The sequence below is a fragment of the Capra hircus genome, chromosome 25 (genome assembly GCF_001704415.2).
Source record: "Capra hircus breed San Clemente chromosome 25, ASM170441v1, whole genome shotgun sequence".
NCBI lineage: Eukaryota > Metazoa > Chordata > Mammalia > Artiodactyla > Bovidae > Capra > Capra hircus.
In genome coordinates this window covers 35,354,411-35,371,068 of record NC_030832.1, presented here as the reverse complement: position 1 = coordinate 35,371,068, position 16,658 = coordinate 35,354,411, and the positions used below count along the sequence as shown (strand labels likewise).

At 51.9% G+C, this 16,658-nt stretch overlaps 1 protein-coding gene across 1 annotated transcript; it reads right to left on the bottom strand.

Annotated features, from left to right (window-relative positions):
* Nucleotides 1,556–9,319, bottom strand: ZP3 (zona pellucida glycoprotein 3). Its single transcript, XM_018041042.1, has 8 exons — nucleotides 8,988–9,319; nucleotides 6,929–7,047; nucleotides 5,985–6,088; nucleotides 5,729–5,906; nucleotides 5,519–5,636; nucleotides 2,775–2,866; nucleotides 2,514–2,644; nucleotides 1,556–1,787 (listed from the first exon to the last, which is right to left on the bottom strand). The coding sequence occupies exons 1-8, from the start codon at nucleotides 9,294–9,296 to the stop codon at nucleotides 1,570–1,572; spliced, it is 1,269 nt and encodes a 422-aa protein (XP_017896531.1). The 5' UTR covers nucleotides 9,297–9,319; the 3' UTR covers nucleotides 1,556–1,569.

The window sequence follows — 16,658 nt, the reverse complement described above, 5'->3', positions numbered from 1 at the left end:
CACAGTGATCTTCACCCAGTGAGGAGTCACAGCTGGGGGCGAGGTTGGAGGCAGCAAAGGGCTAGCCCAAGGTAGGGACATCACAGCCCTCCCTTGATGGGAGAAAGAGCACGGCCACCTCCCCTGGAGAGGGGCTGCAAACTTCCTGGGCGCCCTTCCCTTGCTGAGCAGCCCTAGGAGCTGTGGCCTGGCTGAGAGCACAGAAGCCTCTGCGAAGGGAGTGGGGAAAGCAGGGGAGGTGGAGAAGCAGCTCCTGTCCATCACAGGAAGCCCTGAAGCATCCATAGCTAGTGACTAGACGCCTGCTCCTTGGAAGGAAAGCTGTGACCAACCTAGACAGCATATTAAAAAGCAGAGACATTATTTTGCCAACAAATCTCCATCTAGTGAAAGCTTTGGTTTTTCCAGTAGTCATGTATGGATGTGAGAGTTAGACTATAAAGAAAGCTAAGCACTGAAGAATTGATGCTTTTGAACTGTGGTGTTGGAGAAGACTCTTGAGAGTCCCTTGGACTGCAAGGAGATCCAACCAGTCCATCCTAAAGGAGATCCATCCTGTATACTCATTGGAAGGACTGATGCTGAAGCTCCAATACTTTGGCCACCTGATGCAAGGAACTGGCTCATTTGAAAAGACCCTAATGCTGGGAAGGATTGAAGGCAGGAGGAGAAGGGGACGACAGAAGATGAGATGGTTGGATGGTATCACCGACTCAATGGACATGAGTTTGAGCAAGCTCTGGGAGTTGGTGATGGACAAGGAGGCCTGGTGTGCTGCAGTCCATGGGATCACAAAGAGTTCACACAACTGAGTGACGGAAGTGAGCCGAGACCACAGCACCCCCACACCCCAGAGGGGCTCCTCTACAGCAGCTTCAGCTCTCAAGATGAGCGCTGCCCACGGCCATCACCTATGGCCTTCGAGCTTCTAGCCCACAGACATGTGGCTTTCTGCCAGCTGCCACTAGAGAAAGACTAGAAGTCCTTTCCTCCTTGCCCCTACTCCTTGCACCAGATCCATGGGGCCCAGAGCCAGGACCCCCTGCCAGCCTAGAAGTGGGGCAGGGCCCACCCCACTTCAGCCTCCAACCTCTCTCATTTTGGACCCACTGGAGACATAGGGTTATAGTTGCCCCTGAACAAGCAAGCCTTGGACTGAGGAAGGACGAGTTGCCCAAAGCCAGGAAAACACAGGCTTGTCTTCACCAATCCTGGCCTCTCTCCTCTTTGTTTACTTGCCAAGTTGTGTTATAGACTCTTTTGCAACCCCATGAACTGTAGCCTGCCAGGCTTTGTCTATGGGATTCTCCCGGCAAGAATACTGGAGTGGACAGCCATAGCTTCCCCTCCAGGAGATCTTCCCAACCCAGGGATTGATGGATGCATTGGCAGGCGGAGTCTTTACCACTGAGCCACCAGACAAGCCCATATAGCCTCATAAAGACAGTGGTACTTCGATTTCACTGTTTGAACCCATGACTCTGTTATTATCTGCCCTCCGCCCCTACACAGCCACTCCCAATTCACCCCCATCTAGTCACTGCTCCACACCAAGTTCACTTTCTTCTTTTATTGGGAAGCAGACACAGGGCACACTGGGTGAGAAGCAGCCCGACGCCTCCCAGTGAGACCCAGGACAACAGCAGCCAGAGTCAAGGTCATCACAGTAGCCAGGCCTAAGCCCAGCATCAGCAGAGGGGGAGAGGAGGTGGGCCCTTCCACGCCACGGTCATTCACCTTCCCCAGGAAGATCAACGGCCCCACTGTGACGTCTGCTTCCTCCGTCACTGAAAGACAAGACATCCGAGGGTTAACCGAGTCCCCGAGCCAGGAATCAGGTGAGGGGTTTTGTTCTGCTCAACGGGCTGAACCAGTAGGTTTAGTTCTAGCAGCTGCATTAGTCTCCCAGACCCGAGATTATGGGCTGCCCTGGTGGCTCAGCAGTGAAGAATCTCTAGCCAACGCAGGAGACATGGGTTAAGGCATGGTTCCCCACTCCAGTATTCTTGCCTGGGAAATCCCACGGACAGAGAAGCCTGGCGGGTTATAGTCCATGGGGTTGCAAAGAGTTGGACCCGACTGAGCAACTTAATAACCCTCTGTGTGTCAGGACTCCAGGATGACTGCAGAATGGCCCTGGCCAACATCAGGTGGGGGCTTGGAGCCTCTCCCGCTTAGCTCTGAGATGGTATCCCCTAGAAATACATATTAAGTCCCTTCAGTAGGGTTTGACCATTTGGGACCCCATGGACTAGCCTGCCAAGTTCCTCTGTCCATGGGTTCTCCAGGCAATACTGGAGTGGCTTGCCATGCCCTCCTCCAGGGGATCTTCCCGACCCAGGGATCGAATCCATGTCTATGTCTCTTGCACTGGCAGGCAGGTTCTTTACCATTAGTGCCACCCAGGAAGCCATCCCCTAGGGGTAAGCAGCTTTAAATGGGGAACAAGAAAAGGACTGTCACCCTAAGGCAACAGCTGGTGCCTCTGAGAGGAGGGGCCTCCCGAGACCTACCTTGCCTGCGACTTCTTCGGGGAACAGGCTGGCCCTCCCGGTGGGACAGCCTCATGGAACGGCCTGAAATGCCGCAGCGCCCCTTGCTACAGCATCGACAGATGTCAGTGGGGCCTTCAACCGGGGACCACCTAAGAGTGAAATACAGGAAGTTAGCAAACTGCTTCCTGCAGGCGGCACAGCTGTCTAACAGTGGGCACACTGGGAGAAATCAACATGAGCAAGGGTGGCTGGTCTTCCACCCCAGTCTGGTGTCTTTACCGGTTGGAGGACTTGCTGAAGGAACATGCTTTGTTTAGTTGGTCCGGGACTCGGTCAACCGGAGTGACCTTCAGGTGACAGGTGATATATATCTGGAAATAAGAGCAGCTATTACCAGGCAAAGTTCTAGGCAGCTCAGTGACTGGTAAGCCAGTTCTTCAATAACCCTTAGCCTTTGAGGACGGAAGCCCGCTTTAGAGACAGAAGGAGGCAGCTTCAAAGACCAACTTGCCTACAAGTCCAGAGCAAGTTGCACATTGGATTCTGAATCAGAACCCAACCCATCAGCTTTATTCCTAGTCTCTTTCACACTTCTCCAATCTCTCAGCCATGTCTCACTCCCAGGGCCTCATTAAATCAAAACCTTAGGAACAGGGAATCAAGCCCAGTGGGAACAGAATCCAACTTGGCTGCTGGAATGGGAGGAATTTTGACAAGACCAGAGCTCAGGTCAGCCCAGGGCCTCTTGGTAGAGGCATCCACAACCAGAGGTCCCCCTCATACTCTAGGGGTCCCACACCCCCCACGCACACACCCTGCCAAGGCACTTGAACGCCACCTACCTATCCTGAAGCCTTCAACATACAGAACCACAAGCTGTGGTCACCACCTAGTGGCTGAATGCACCAGCAGGGAAACTATTTCAGAAACTTGAATCAGCCAGGCTGCACTCCCGATTGTCTATCTGACTCCGCTTCTCACAACCCAGAGCAGCACTTCCTGGTCCTTTAGCATCCCTATTCCAGGAAAGGAATTGCCTTGAGCCTCAGCTTCTTCCCAGATGATGTTAACTGGGGCCGCAGATCCCCCTGAGTGGTTCCTCATTAGCTGGTTGAGTAAGAGTCCATCTCCCCTGTACTCTAGCCACAGTTGGCCCAGCCACCTGCCCACCTTTGAGGGAGAGCCTTCCCAGAGGTCAGGCTGCCTTCCCTTGATCAAGATCCTCCTGTGGTCTTAGATACCACCCCATCTTCAGATATGCAGATGCTGGCTCAGGTGTCGGCTGTGATGGCTAGCGCCTGTGTGAAGCCTCATCTCCTCCTTCCCCTGGACCACCTGTGAGGTCAACACCCTACCCCAACCAGGATCTTCTGCCCTAAGACCCACAAGGTCATCGATCTGGGGACCAGGACCCTTCCCTCGTCTCGTCTTTCTCCCCAGCCCCATTCAAACACATGACCTGCCATTACAAAGCTTCAGGACAACGCCCAGTAGCTTCAGTTGCATCTTTCATCACTGTCTGTAGCAAACAACTTCTGTTCTCAGGTGAGGAAGTAGCACCTGTGTGCTCATCTACAAATTTCCCACTGCTCGCCTCTCAATGCCACCCAGCCACGTGAGCCTCTGGCTCAGTGCTCTGTAAACCTAGCTGCTTGTTAGAGAACTTAAATGGCTTTTGATGCATTTGTAAATAGACGCTAGCGACTAGGCATGGCATAAAACACTAACAGAACCTAGATGGTAGGTACATAGCTCTTCGCTTTGAAATCCTTTCTCCTTCACATTTTTTAGATTTTAATGGAATGGGAAAGTTCATGTCAGACCCCACCCCAGTTAAGTGAAAATATATGGGATGATTAAATATCAGTATTTTGATGATCTTTCCAGGTGGTTAGTACAAGAGATAGAGCTGGAAATCCTTGCTTTAATCACTGTTCCTTCTTGACCAGCTATCCCGAATTCCCATCCTTCCGCTCCTATCTCAGGAAAACGCACTTAAGAGCTACTTGAGGGCTTCCCTGGTGGTGCAGCGGTTAAGAATCTGCCTGCTAATGCAGGGGACACAGGTCTGATCCCTGGTCGGGGAAGGTCCCACACGCTGCGGGGCAACTAAGCCAGTGTGCCGCAACTACCGTGCCCCCTACTCTAGAGCCCACGAGCCCACACGAAGACCCAGCACAGCCAAAAGTGAATATTCGAAAAATGAAAGCATCTTGGTTTGTAAGATTCTACCAGCACTTTCTGGCTAGCTGCCAGTCCTACCTATTCTTCCTGTCACAGTCATCACATGTGGTCCGAATTCTAGCTCACTCCCGCCTTAGTGTCAAGCTGAGCTTCCTAGCTTAGTGGTTCATCAATGGCACCTGAAGACTTGTTAGGAATGCAGGTGCCAGGCTCCACTCCAAGTCTATTGAACCAAACCCTGGAGGGTATGGGCTCAGCGGTCTAGTTCAAACCCTCCAGGTGATGCTGATGAACTCAGGGTTCAAGAAGTCACTGATCTAGCCTACATTCGAGTTTGAGAAGCTAACTAGTATGAGAAGTTCACACCTGCTTCCCTTGCCCCTTCTAGAAATCCTCCAGAAAAGCTGGCACCTGCTCTGATGAACTCCTTTACTCAGCCCATCTGGGTTCCAGTCCTGCTGACCTTGGTGGGGATGATGTCAGTGACCTGGTCACCAGATACTGCATTGCTGATGCAGTGTCATCTGATGTGACCTGTCAGCTGAGTCCCCTGGGTCCCCTCTACCTTGTTCTGTTTCCAGGATCCCTGACTCATTCCATCCTTCGTGGATTTTCTCACTCCATCCCACATGGATTTTCTACCAGTCTCTTAAGGCCTATGCTTTCCCAAAGATCTCACTGGAGATCATGGCTTTATCTATTTGCTAAGTTACTAGGCTAGGTCAGAACTATCAGATCACTGCTTAAGGGAACAGCTCATGAGTGACAGCATCAGCTTAGGAAGCCTGGTCAGCCCAACCCTAAGAATTCAGGCTTATTCCAGGCTATTAAGCCATTACCATGTTTCTGGAGTCATTAGCAAAATGGAACACATCCACTGTGAACTGGAGGATCTCTGGTCTGGGTCTAGGTGCTTTGAAAGCAGACGAGGCATCAGTGAGACCATCGACGAGACAGCTTTGAAGAGAGCAAGTGAACCCAGTTAGAGACGGAGAAGGTGACACAAGTCACATCCCAGAAGGGTCCCCGGAGAGGCAGGCCAGCCTCACCCGTGGAAGTCCACGATGGTGTGGTAAGGCGAGGTGCTCCAGTCCGGCGTCAGTGTGGCCACGCAGTGGTCCACGAACAGTCGCAGGGGCACGTGGCTGCCGGTGTGGACTTGGGCCTGGAGGTGGGCTCTATCTCCCAGCTGGAAGGTGGGTGTCATCTTCTCGGCGCTCCAGTTCTCTGCAAGGCACGCCGGGGTGAGAGCCTGCCGGAGCACCCCATCCCAACAGTTGCCCCCTCCCAGCCCACTTTGCTCACCCTCCATCAGGCGCAGAGAGAAAACCAGCTTCTCCTCCGAGAACACCGTGGTCCTGAATGGCACCCAGGTGGGCTGGATGGCCCAGCTACTCACATTGCCGTGCCTAGGAAGAAACGAGCAGCTGCCCACACCTGGCATGCGGCTCTGGGCCCTACTAGAGACACTCTCCTCTGGGGTGTGTCTGCCCACCTGCCTGAGCACCGCCCCCCCGGATCTTGTCCGGGGAGGCCCTTCCACACATGCCTTGTTCCTTGTGCCTTCACTGAATCAACTCCACTTCCCTCCCAGATCACAGTCAAGTTCAAAGCCTTTCTAGGTGTCCCTGGTGGCTCAAAGAATCTGCCTGCAATGTGGGAGACCTGGGTTTGATCACTGGGTTGGGAAGATCTCTTGAAGGAAATGGCAACCCACTCCAGTAGTCTCGCCTGGAGAACTCCATGGACAGAGGAGCCTGGCAGGCTACAGTTCATGGCGTCGCATAGAGTTGGACACAACTGAGCGACTTTTACTTACTCTGCACTCAACCCAGCACACAGGGCCAGGCCTTGTAGTTATAAGCCAGTCACCTGGTCCCCAAGCCTAATGCTCCAAGGTCACAGGCACGTGCTTCATGCTGGGGCCTCCTCGACCCTCACTCAGCTACAGAGTGCAGGTTGTGATGGTCAAGGTCAGAGCTTGGAACCCACCTCTGTTCTACCAAGCGACCCTTTCTGAACTGAGGGGGCAGGGCAGCCCTGCAGCTTCCCCCAGGAGGCAGCTGTGGCCCCGGCCAGTTTCAGGGGCTCCGAGCAGAGGCCGCAAGGCCACCCCTACCAGGACTGAGGGCGGCGACCACAGCCCCAGCCTCAGCCCCTCCCCCGTCCTCACAGCCTCGCTGCCCGGTGCTGCCAGGAGGCTGACATGCTTGCCAAGGAGCCTCTGGGCCAGGGGCGGCCACACAGACCTGGGGTAGTGGCACTCAATTGGGACCTCCACGCGGTTAGTCCTCAGGATGGACAGGTTTCCTGCAGGGCGGGGGCTGTGGAGCAGGAAGGTACTGTACACCAGCGCATCGTCGGTCACCTGAGGGAAAGGAAGGGGTTAACTCTACCAGCATCACCTGCCCCCCATGTGCCCGGCAAGGGGTTGGGGGGCCAGGGCTGCTGGAGGTGGAGAGAACACAGGCCCTGGGCTCAGAGCCCACTTCGCTGACCCGTGGGAGGGCCTGCACAAGCACCCCGCTTTGCACCTCGTTTCACCGCAAAACAGTGACACTTCCCTGGGGGTCTGGACCAGCTCCTGTCACCAGCAAGCAGCACCCTGTGACCAGAGGCCTTGGGTGTGGGCACCCGTCTCAAGCTGCTGCCCCCCACCCCAAGACACATACACCATTTCCTTTTCCAGGGAATGCCAGGGGCCCAAGAAGACCCCCAGGAAGAGGCTAGAAAGTTCCAGGAATTTCAACTCACTGCCACAGAGGTTACCACCTAACTCACCCTCCTTCTTCTGACTTATTCTCACGCTCATCTTGCAGAGGGGGAAGCTGGTTTGGTGGCTGCCCGAGGCCGGAAGAGCACCAGCAGGTGCTGCTGGGCAATTTGCATCCTCTCCCAACAACCCCCTCCCAATAAGCAGCTGCCCAGCCCGCCCTCACCGCTCAAACTTCAAGGGTGAGTCCTAGCTGTCCATTAGCAAGTCCCCAGGTGGAGAAGCTGCATATTTGTGGGACTCTGTGCAAAGGGAAAATGTGGGGCTCCTTGTCCAACAGGAAAGAAGTCAGGACAGTGGAGCAGCATTAAAGCAAGCAGGGTCCCCAGCGTCAGCACAGGGGGTGTTCCCCGCAAGCCCCTGGAACCCCACGTGATTTTTCCCACGTGATTCTCATCTGGGAGACCGGGCAAGCTGCCCAGCTGTGCTCCACGGTGGAGGCATGGGGGAATCTTACAGATACTGACATCTGCCCCCACTTCCATCCCAATTTCAGATGGAATATGGGAACCAGGAGTTCTAACCACTCCCCAGGTGACTCTGATGCCCTAAGACTGGGAGCTACTAGGTTAGGATAATTCCTTAACTCTGAGCAGCTCAGGCTTGCCTAAGCTCTCCCCAGGAAAATGAGGTCCAGGTGGCTTCACGTCCAGCCCTGGGGACCACCCTGAGACCAGAGCTCCCGAGGAGGACCCCGGGGGCTGAACTTGCCCTGCCCCTAGCCAAACTGAGACCAGAGTCCAAGGGCCAGCTGGGTCAGGGGCGTAAGGGAGGGCAGGACAGACCCTCCGAGGGGCAGCAGGAAGCTGATCCAGGAATTGTGCACCCGCTGGCCAGTGCACCCGGCCCATGCTAGGAGGGCCCTCCTACCCAGGGTCTGCCCCTCCCCCTCTCCTTGGGGGGGCTGTCTGGCCTGAATTACTCAGCTTTCCCCCTGCACACACACACCCCCATTTGAGACTGCCCCCACGGGACACACACTTTGAACCTCTTCAACCACAATGCCCTTTGACCCTGCCCTCAAACAACTTTCAACACAAGGCTTCAAAGCCATTAACATGAATAAGGGACACCAAAATAGGTTTTTTTTTCCCCTGTGATGACTTCTGGGCTTTTCTGAGGTTTCAAAATTCACCTCTTCCATACAACTTTCTAGGGCCCCATGAAAGCACTGGGTTACCTGCAGAGTATCCCATCACGCACGCCCCCGCACCCATATTGACTATATGTCTTCTGGTTGCCCCCTAGGGGTTAGAAGTCATCAGGAATCAGAGTGGGGGGTGCCTGGTCTGGCGCAAAATGCACTGCCACCCCTGGTCTCCACCCACCTCCCCAATTTTGGCACCTAGAGGCAGAACTCCCCCACCCCAGTGCCACCAAGGCCCCGCTTCAGGTCTCAGCGGCTCCACCCACCCAGCTCCCCCGCATGAAAGGGATCCACCCCAGCCCCACCTTGCACCCACACTCTACATCACCGGCCCCCTCCCGTGTCATCCCACCAAAGCCGGGGCTGCCGAGGGGGTGCCAAGCCTCACCTGCAAGATGTTGCCACACTCGTGCAGCCCGACCACAAACCTAACCACACCATCCGTGTCCGCGAATGCCAGCGGCTCACAGTTGTCGGGGCCCAGGGTGAGGTCCGCAGGCCGGATGAGCTTCCCGGTGCCGAAAAGGTCTTTGTCGACCGTGACCACCAGCTGGGCCTCCTGACACTCCACCATCACGGTGGGCGGCTTCGATGGCCTGAAGCGCTCAGTTTCATCATCCCAGAAGGGCTGGGGGCTGCAGAGCTCCGTGCTTCCCCAGAACAGAAAGCAGAGGAACAGCCTAGAGCGCGGCCCCATGGTGCCCACGAAGCCACTCCCACCTACTGCGACTCCTGGGCAGGCGCCACCCACCGTCTTATACCCCTGATGATGGCCACTCACACCTGGGCTCCCAACTGCCCCTCTTCCCCAGCCAATCAAGTGGGCCAAGCCCCTGATGCTCAAAGTGGCCCCCGGGCCCGCAGCACCGGCCTCACCTGGGAGCTTGTTCAAAGGCAGACTCTGGGACTTCTCTGGTGGCCAGTGGTCAGGAAGGCATGCTTTCACTGAGGGGGGATGGCTTCAACCCCAGATAGGGGAGCTAAGATCCCTCAGGCACCGCGGGCAGGCCAAAGAAAGAGAGAAGCGCAGACTCTCTGACACAGCCCAGGCCGCCTAAATCAGGACCGGTCTCCCTCTCCGTCCCCAGGTGATCTGTATTCATATTAAGCTTTGAGAAGCATCAGCTGGTAGCCTGGTCAGGCATAGCTTCTCACCCCTTCCCTCCTTCCACCCTTTGCTGGCCTTTCCCTCATCACCTAGAGAGGGAGCTAAGAGCTACCCTGGATCCTTAGAAGGGGGTGTGTTGGTTGCTCAGTCATGTCTGACTCTTTTCAACCCCATGGACTGTAGCCCACCAGGCTCCTCTGTCCGTGGGATTCTCCAGGCAAGAAGACTGGAGTGGGTTGCCATTTCCTTCTCCAGGGGATCGTCTCGACTCAGGGATCGAACCCACGTCTCTCACGTCTCCTGCATTGGATGCGTATTCTTTCCCACTGTGCCACCTGGGAAGCCTGGATTATTGGGGGAGACCAGGAGAAAGCCCTTGACTAAGGATTGATTAAGGATGAGGAGAATTTTATCAGAGATGGGAGCTCTTTCCAAGCAGAGAAACCATGGTATCATTAGGAGGCCAGGGAATGTTGTGGGCTGCTGCTCAACTTTATTTTTTTTTTATAAGATTGCATTTTTCAAAATTTATTTATTTGGCTGCACCAGGTCTTGGTTGTGGCACGTGGGATCTTTAGTTGTGGCATACAGGATCTAGTTCCCTGACCAGGGATCGAACCTGGGCCCCCTGTATTGGGAGCATGGCGTCTTAGCCGCTGGACCACCAGGGAAGCCCTTGCTGCTCAACCGCATAGGAGGTAGCGGGGAAGGGCAGTTCAGGCCGAGGGATCTGTGTGAACAGAGGTGTAGACAGGGCACTGGGTAGACGAGGGAAAACCTCAGGAACTCAGAGCTGCTGGAGCCTCAGGTCCCTAGGGGCCAGAGTGACAGTTTAGGGGGCTGGGGAAGTAAATTGGGGCAGGATCCTAAAGGTGCTAGGCTGAGATGCTGGACTTTATTCTTGGTGAGAGAGGTAGGGTGGGGAAGACGAGTGAGCTGGCCAGCTCTAGTTGGGGAAGGGTAGGTCTGAAGACAAGAGTCAGGGGGGCTACTGCGCCGGTCCTGGTCGGGGAGGTGGAGAAGGGCTGACAGACAGGGTGAGCCCTTCCTCACGGCCCACTCCTTGCCGGGTGTGGGTGAGATTCCTTCAAGAGGAGAGAAAGAACTCAAAATAGTCACGGCGTTAAATTCCTAGGGGCAGAAGTGATACCAAGCAGGGCGCTGTGGGGCTCCTGGACAAAAAGGCTTTCTGTATCCCCCATTTCTTTGATTTCAGGAGACGGACTTCATTCAGCCCCCATGCCCTTCCCTGGGTTCCAATGGGCAGATTCAAGCACTTGTTAATTAGGGAAGGGAGGGGATTTGAGACCAGGGAGAAACAGTCAAGAGCAGCCTTGGGGCAAGGTGCCCTTTCCCCATGAATGGGTACACACAACAGTATCTTTGAGCTATTTTGCAGATACTGAAAGCCCCTCCAGGTGGGAGAAGTTAACGATTACCAACGGTGTGCTGCCCTCAAGCACATAGACCCCAGACCATTTGGACCTGAAGGTTGATGATGCTGACTCCTACGTGCCTCACCAACCCAAGAAGAATGTCCACGAGCTGATCATGCCTGCTCTGAACAATTACTATAGAACTTTTCACTGTCTTCTCCAAGAGGGGGGACACACGGTTTTGAGGGTATTAGCCCACTGTGTCCCCCTTTGTCTGGAAAAGTAACAAAGTTATCCTGTTCTCCCTCACCCAGAACTCTGTCTCTGCGATCTGATCCAGCACTGGTGTAGAGAGAAGCTGAGCTTTTGGCACCAGAAGTACAGGCGTGCTTGCTAAGTTGCTTCAGTCCGACTCTTTGCAACCCCATGGGCTGTAGCCCGCAAGGCTCCTCTGTCCAGGGGATTCTCCAGGTGAGAATACTGGAGTGGGTTGCTGTGCCCTCCTTCAGGGGATCTTCCCGACCCAGGGATGCAACCAGCCACAGTCTCATGTCTCTGCATTGGCAGGTGGTTTCTCTACCACCGGAAGTGTGTGCTCTTGTAAATGCTTGCTTCTAATTCCCTAGTGGCTCAGATAGTAAAGAATCTGAGCTACAGTCCACAGGGCTGCAAAAAGTCGGACCAAGCAACTAACACTAACTGAAGGGATTGAACCATACTTGTAAGTTGCTTAAGTATATACTTCCTAGGTGTTTTTTGTTTTTGTGTTAATAAACTTGTTATTTTGTTAATAAACGTGTGTGTTTTTGTTAATAAACTTGTGGGAAAATAAATGAAGGGGAGAGATTACCCCCACCACTTCCTCTGACTTGATCAACACAGGTGGGGCTGTGGTGGTAGAGAAGCAGATGAGAGTTCAAGCTCCAAGCTTGCCTGGGCGGCCTGCCCACCACAGCAGAAACCACCTGGGTTTCCTGCCTAGCAGGCCCACAGGCAGAGAGCCAGCTGTGGCCTGAGGCCCCCGAGGGACAGCTAGCCGGAGAGACTGTGTCCTCTGCTGGGAAAGGGACCCCTCAGTCCTACAGCTGTGTTCTCAGACTGTGCTGGGAGTAGGGTGGAGTTGACGGGATGAGCGACCAGGGAGGGCATCCCTGAAGCCATCAGCCCCTCTCCACCTTGGAGTTAACCCCTCTTAGAGGGCTTCCTTGGTGGCTCAGATGGTAAAGAATCCTTCTGCAATGCGGGAGACCTGGATTCGATGCCTGGGTCTGGAAGATCCCCTGGAGGAGGGCATGGCAACCCACTCCAGTATTCTTGCCTGGAGAATCCCCATGGACAGAGGAGCTTGGAGGGCTACAGTCCATGGGGTCGCAGAGTCGGACGTGACTGAGCAACTAAGCATATCATAGCATGGAGGGCTTCAGGGGAAAAATAGATAAGAATTGGTGAGCGTAGGGGGAGTCTGGGTGAGAGACTATATGCAGACGGGTGGTGGTGAGCATGTGTATTCTTGTTTTTCAGAACAAGGACCAGAGACAGCACCCCTGGGAGCATGGCCAGTCCAGCCCCACCATACCAACCAGACCAGATTCTGGACCTTTTATATTTTTTCTGAGAAGTGCTGCCCCCTGGCGGCCAGAATGCACCAAAGCGGCGCCACCAGCTCAGAGCATTTTCCCTTACTTAAAACTTTTTAAAGCCCGGATGTCGTAATGTTGCTTTAGTCGCTAAGTCGTGTCTGATTCTTTTGGGACCCTCATGGGCTGTAGCCTGCCAGGCTCCTCTGTCCATGGGCTTTAGCAGGCAAGAATACTAGAGTCGGTTGCTCAGGGGATCGTCTCGATCCATGGATGGAACCCACGTCTCCTGCATTGCAGCTGGATTCTTTACTGCTGAGCCACCTGGGAAGCCCAAAGCCCATAGTGGTTTCTAAAATACTATTCCTCTTTAAATGCAGGACTCAAGTCTCCTTGGAGAAATGGCTGATTCCAGGACTGGGGCCGGGAAAGTACAGGGTGAATCTGGAACATCTTGTTATGCAAAAAAAAACAAAAACAAAAACAAAACCCTCACAAAATGATAAGGATGTGTCAGAAGAACATAGGAGCCAAATGAATGGGGTAGGGCTGTGGGAACTGGCCCACCTGGGGACAACTGTCCACCAGAATGAATGAAGACAATAAGACAGCACATTGAAAAAAATAAGAATTCATGAGTGTCCGTGCAGAAGCTAAAAACACATAAATGAGTAAGCTTTTTCCATAAAAAGGGAGACTTCCTTATAGTACAATGCAGACTAATGATTGTAGAAGGAGAAACAGATTCAGAAAATAACCATTTGCAATCATCACAGTAGTAACAGATGCAGGCAAGAAGTATTAGTGCAGGTTAACAATCAGCTGATGGTGGGTGGGGAAGGGATGGATTAGGAGCTTGGGATTAGCAGATGCAAATGATGACATACAGAATGGGAAACAGGGAATTCCCTGGCAGTCCAGGGGTTAGGACTTGGCACTTTCATTACTGTGGGCCCACTGTTCAGTCTCCAGTCAGAGAACTAAGATCCCGCAGGCCACATGGATCGACAAACACAAACAAAGAAATGGGAAGCAACAAGGCCCTATTGTAAGCACAGGGAGCTGCATTCAGTATCCTGCGATAGGGCACTTGCCTGGTGGTCCAGTGATTAAGACTCTGCCCTGCAAAGCAAAGGACATGGGTTCGATCCCTGGTCAAGGAACTAAGATCCCACATGTCTCAGGGAAGCTAAGCCCATGTGCTGCAACTACTGAGCATGTGCCCCACAACTAACACCTGACAGAGCTAAATAAATAATACTTTAAAAATATCCTATGAGACAGATTCACTGGTAGCTTAGTGGTTAGGACTCAGCCTCTCACTGCTGAGGGCTGGGGTTTAATCCCTGGTCAGGGAACTAGGATCCCACATGCCCCATGGGGAGGCCAAAGTTAATTCTTCTAAAACATTCAGTGAAAGTCGCTCCGTCGTGCCCGACTCTTTGTGACCCCGTGGACTACTCAGTCCATGGAATTCTCCAGGCCAGAATATTGGAGTGGGTAGCCTTTCCCTTCTCCAGGGGATCTTCCCGATCCTGGAATCAAACCAGGGTCTCCTGCATGGGCAGGCAGATCCTTTATCACTTAGCCACCTGGGAAGCCCCTTTACAGTGGATACATCTGGCAAATAGCACTGTAGCCACGTTGTCAGAGTTAACCATTAGTCGAATGAACACTATATTTAGTGGGATAAAAGGACATCATGTGCCTCCTCATGAGAAGAGATGATGCCCAGTGGGTTTTTTTTCTTTTCTTTTGCCCCAAGTCATGTGTGATCTTATTTCCAAGACAAGGAATCAAACCCAAGCCCCCTGCGTTGGAAGCATGGAGTCTTAACCACTGACTGGACTGCCAGGGAAGTCCTGATGCCCAGTGTTTAGGAAAAGGTTATGTATGTGTAAATAGATATGTGTGTATGTGAAAACACATGTACATGTACACATACGTGTGCATGTATATGGATAAATATGTAATATATAGCAAATTACATATATACACATATTACATATATACAGAAAGAAAGCGTATATAGCAAAATGTTCATATTTGCTCTATATGGGTAAAGGGTAAAGAGGATTTCAAAATAAGATTAAAAATAAACCCTTTCTAGGTCAGATTCAAGTGAAAGAGAGGACAATCGGGATCTGTTTTCAGAAGAAGGCTGTTAACCAGTTTCCAAAAGCAATGCCTGAAACAAAATATGAAGACAACAAAAAGATGTGTAAGATTTTTGAGGAATAATTTATGAAAATCATCAAAGAATATAATCTAATTAGAGATTCCATATTCATGGATGGGAAATGCAATCTCAAAGATATCAGTTCTCCCAAAATTAATTTGTAAGCTCTATCAAAATCCCAACAGGTTGTGTGTGTGAGTGCATGTGTGTGCATGAGTGTGTGTGTGTGACTTAACAAAACTAATCTAAAATTTACATAGAAAGGCTGAGTTGGCCCTTTACTTGGCCGTAAAGCAAGACTTTTGAAGAAAAAGAACAATGTGAGAGACACACCCTAACAGATTCAAAGACGTATTATAGAGCCGTGGTAACGAAGGCAGGGTGCTGCTAGGACAAAAAAAGAGTACAGTGGAATAGACAAGAGAGCCCCAAACAGCCACTTGCATATGTGGAAATATGATGCACGACAAGGGGAACAGATGGGCCGCTCAGTGATAGGAGCTGTGGCAAGTATTATCCATATGGGGGGAAAATTGGATTTCTATCTCATACATAAAAATGAATCCTAGAGAAATTAAAAAGCCGAATGTGAAAGAACAAAAATTAAGACATTTAGAAGGAAATACAACCTCACAGGGCAGAGTGAGGTAAAGGGTATTTCCTAAATATGACCCCATGCCCTCCCTCCACAAAAAAGCACAAATTGTAAGAGAAAGGTGACATTTTTAGGGCACTTTCATAAATAATAATAAAATATCTATAATAAAAATAATTACCACTCACCATGTATTCATAATACACGGGGACTAGGCTGAGTACCCTAATCCTTATACCCATCTAGGGAAGCGTCATTGGCCCCGTTTCACAGATGTGCAAACTAAGACTCAGACAAGTGGTACCCAAGGTCACACAGCCAGGGAACAGCCAAAGATTTGATTGTAGATTAATCGGACTCCAGTTCCTGTTCTTCTATCTCTAACCTTTACTGTCTCTCTGACACTTTACAATAAAGTCAGTTCAGTCAATACCACACAATTGTGTTATGGGCTGGAGGTAGACATGCCCAGATAAATAACTCCAATACAAACAAGGGTTGGGATTTATGGATATGTGCCTGTCTCCCCCAACTATTCATAGTAGATACTCAATAGGTGCTTTAAAATATAGGACTTTCTACCTGTCACCCTGGGAAGACAAGCTAACCGATGTGTGATTGAGAATAGTGAGAACTGTGGGGCAGCTGAAATTTGCCACACACACACACACACACACACACACACACATGCAACACTGATACTACTGCCATTGCATGAACTCTGTAGCCAGACTTAAGCTGGAGAGACCCTGACGGGCTGAGATTTGGCACATTTTTTTGTGCATTGGGAGAAGTGGAGAGAGATTTAGGGGTATAAAGAGCAAGCCGATCGGGAAAACTTTTCACTATTTCGTTATTAAATGTCAAATTGTGTACAACATTTACAGCCCAGTTGACTGAGTGAGTGACCTTTGTAGTGTGTGTGTACGCACACACATATATATTTGGCTGTACTGCGTCTTAATTGCGGCATGTGGGATCGTCAGTCTTTGTCGGGGCATGCAGGATCTTTATTTATTCTTCAGTGGCATGAGGGATGCAGGATCTTTAGTTGCAGCATATGAACTCTTAGTTGCAGAATATGGAATCTAGACCCCTGACCAGGGTTCGAACCTGGGCCTCTTGCATCAGGAGCGTGGAATCCTAGCCATCGGACCACCAGGGAAGTCCCTGAGTGTGTCACCTTGATCACAGCTAAGAAAAATGGATTTTTGTACAATGTTT

What these genes read in the sequence shown, in the direction of transcription:
- ZP3 (XM_018041042.1), bottom strand. Translation starts at nt 9,296, where the DNA reads ATGGGGCCGCGCTCTAGGCTGTTCCTCTGCTTTCTGTTCTGGGGAAGC. An exon ending in ATTGAGTGCCACTACCCCAG is followed by an intron (nt 6,089 to 6,928) that starts GTCTGTGTGGCC and finishes GTTTCTTCCTAG; the next exon opens with GCACGGCAATGTGAGTAGCT. An exon ending in ACCATCGTGGACTTCCACGG is followed by an intron (nt 5,637 to 5,728) that starts GTGAGGCTGGCC and finishes CTCTCTTCAAAG; the next exon opens with CTGTCTCGTCGATGGTCTCA.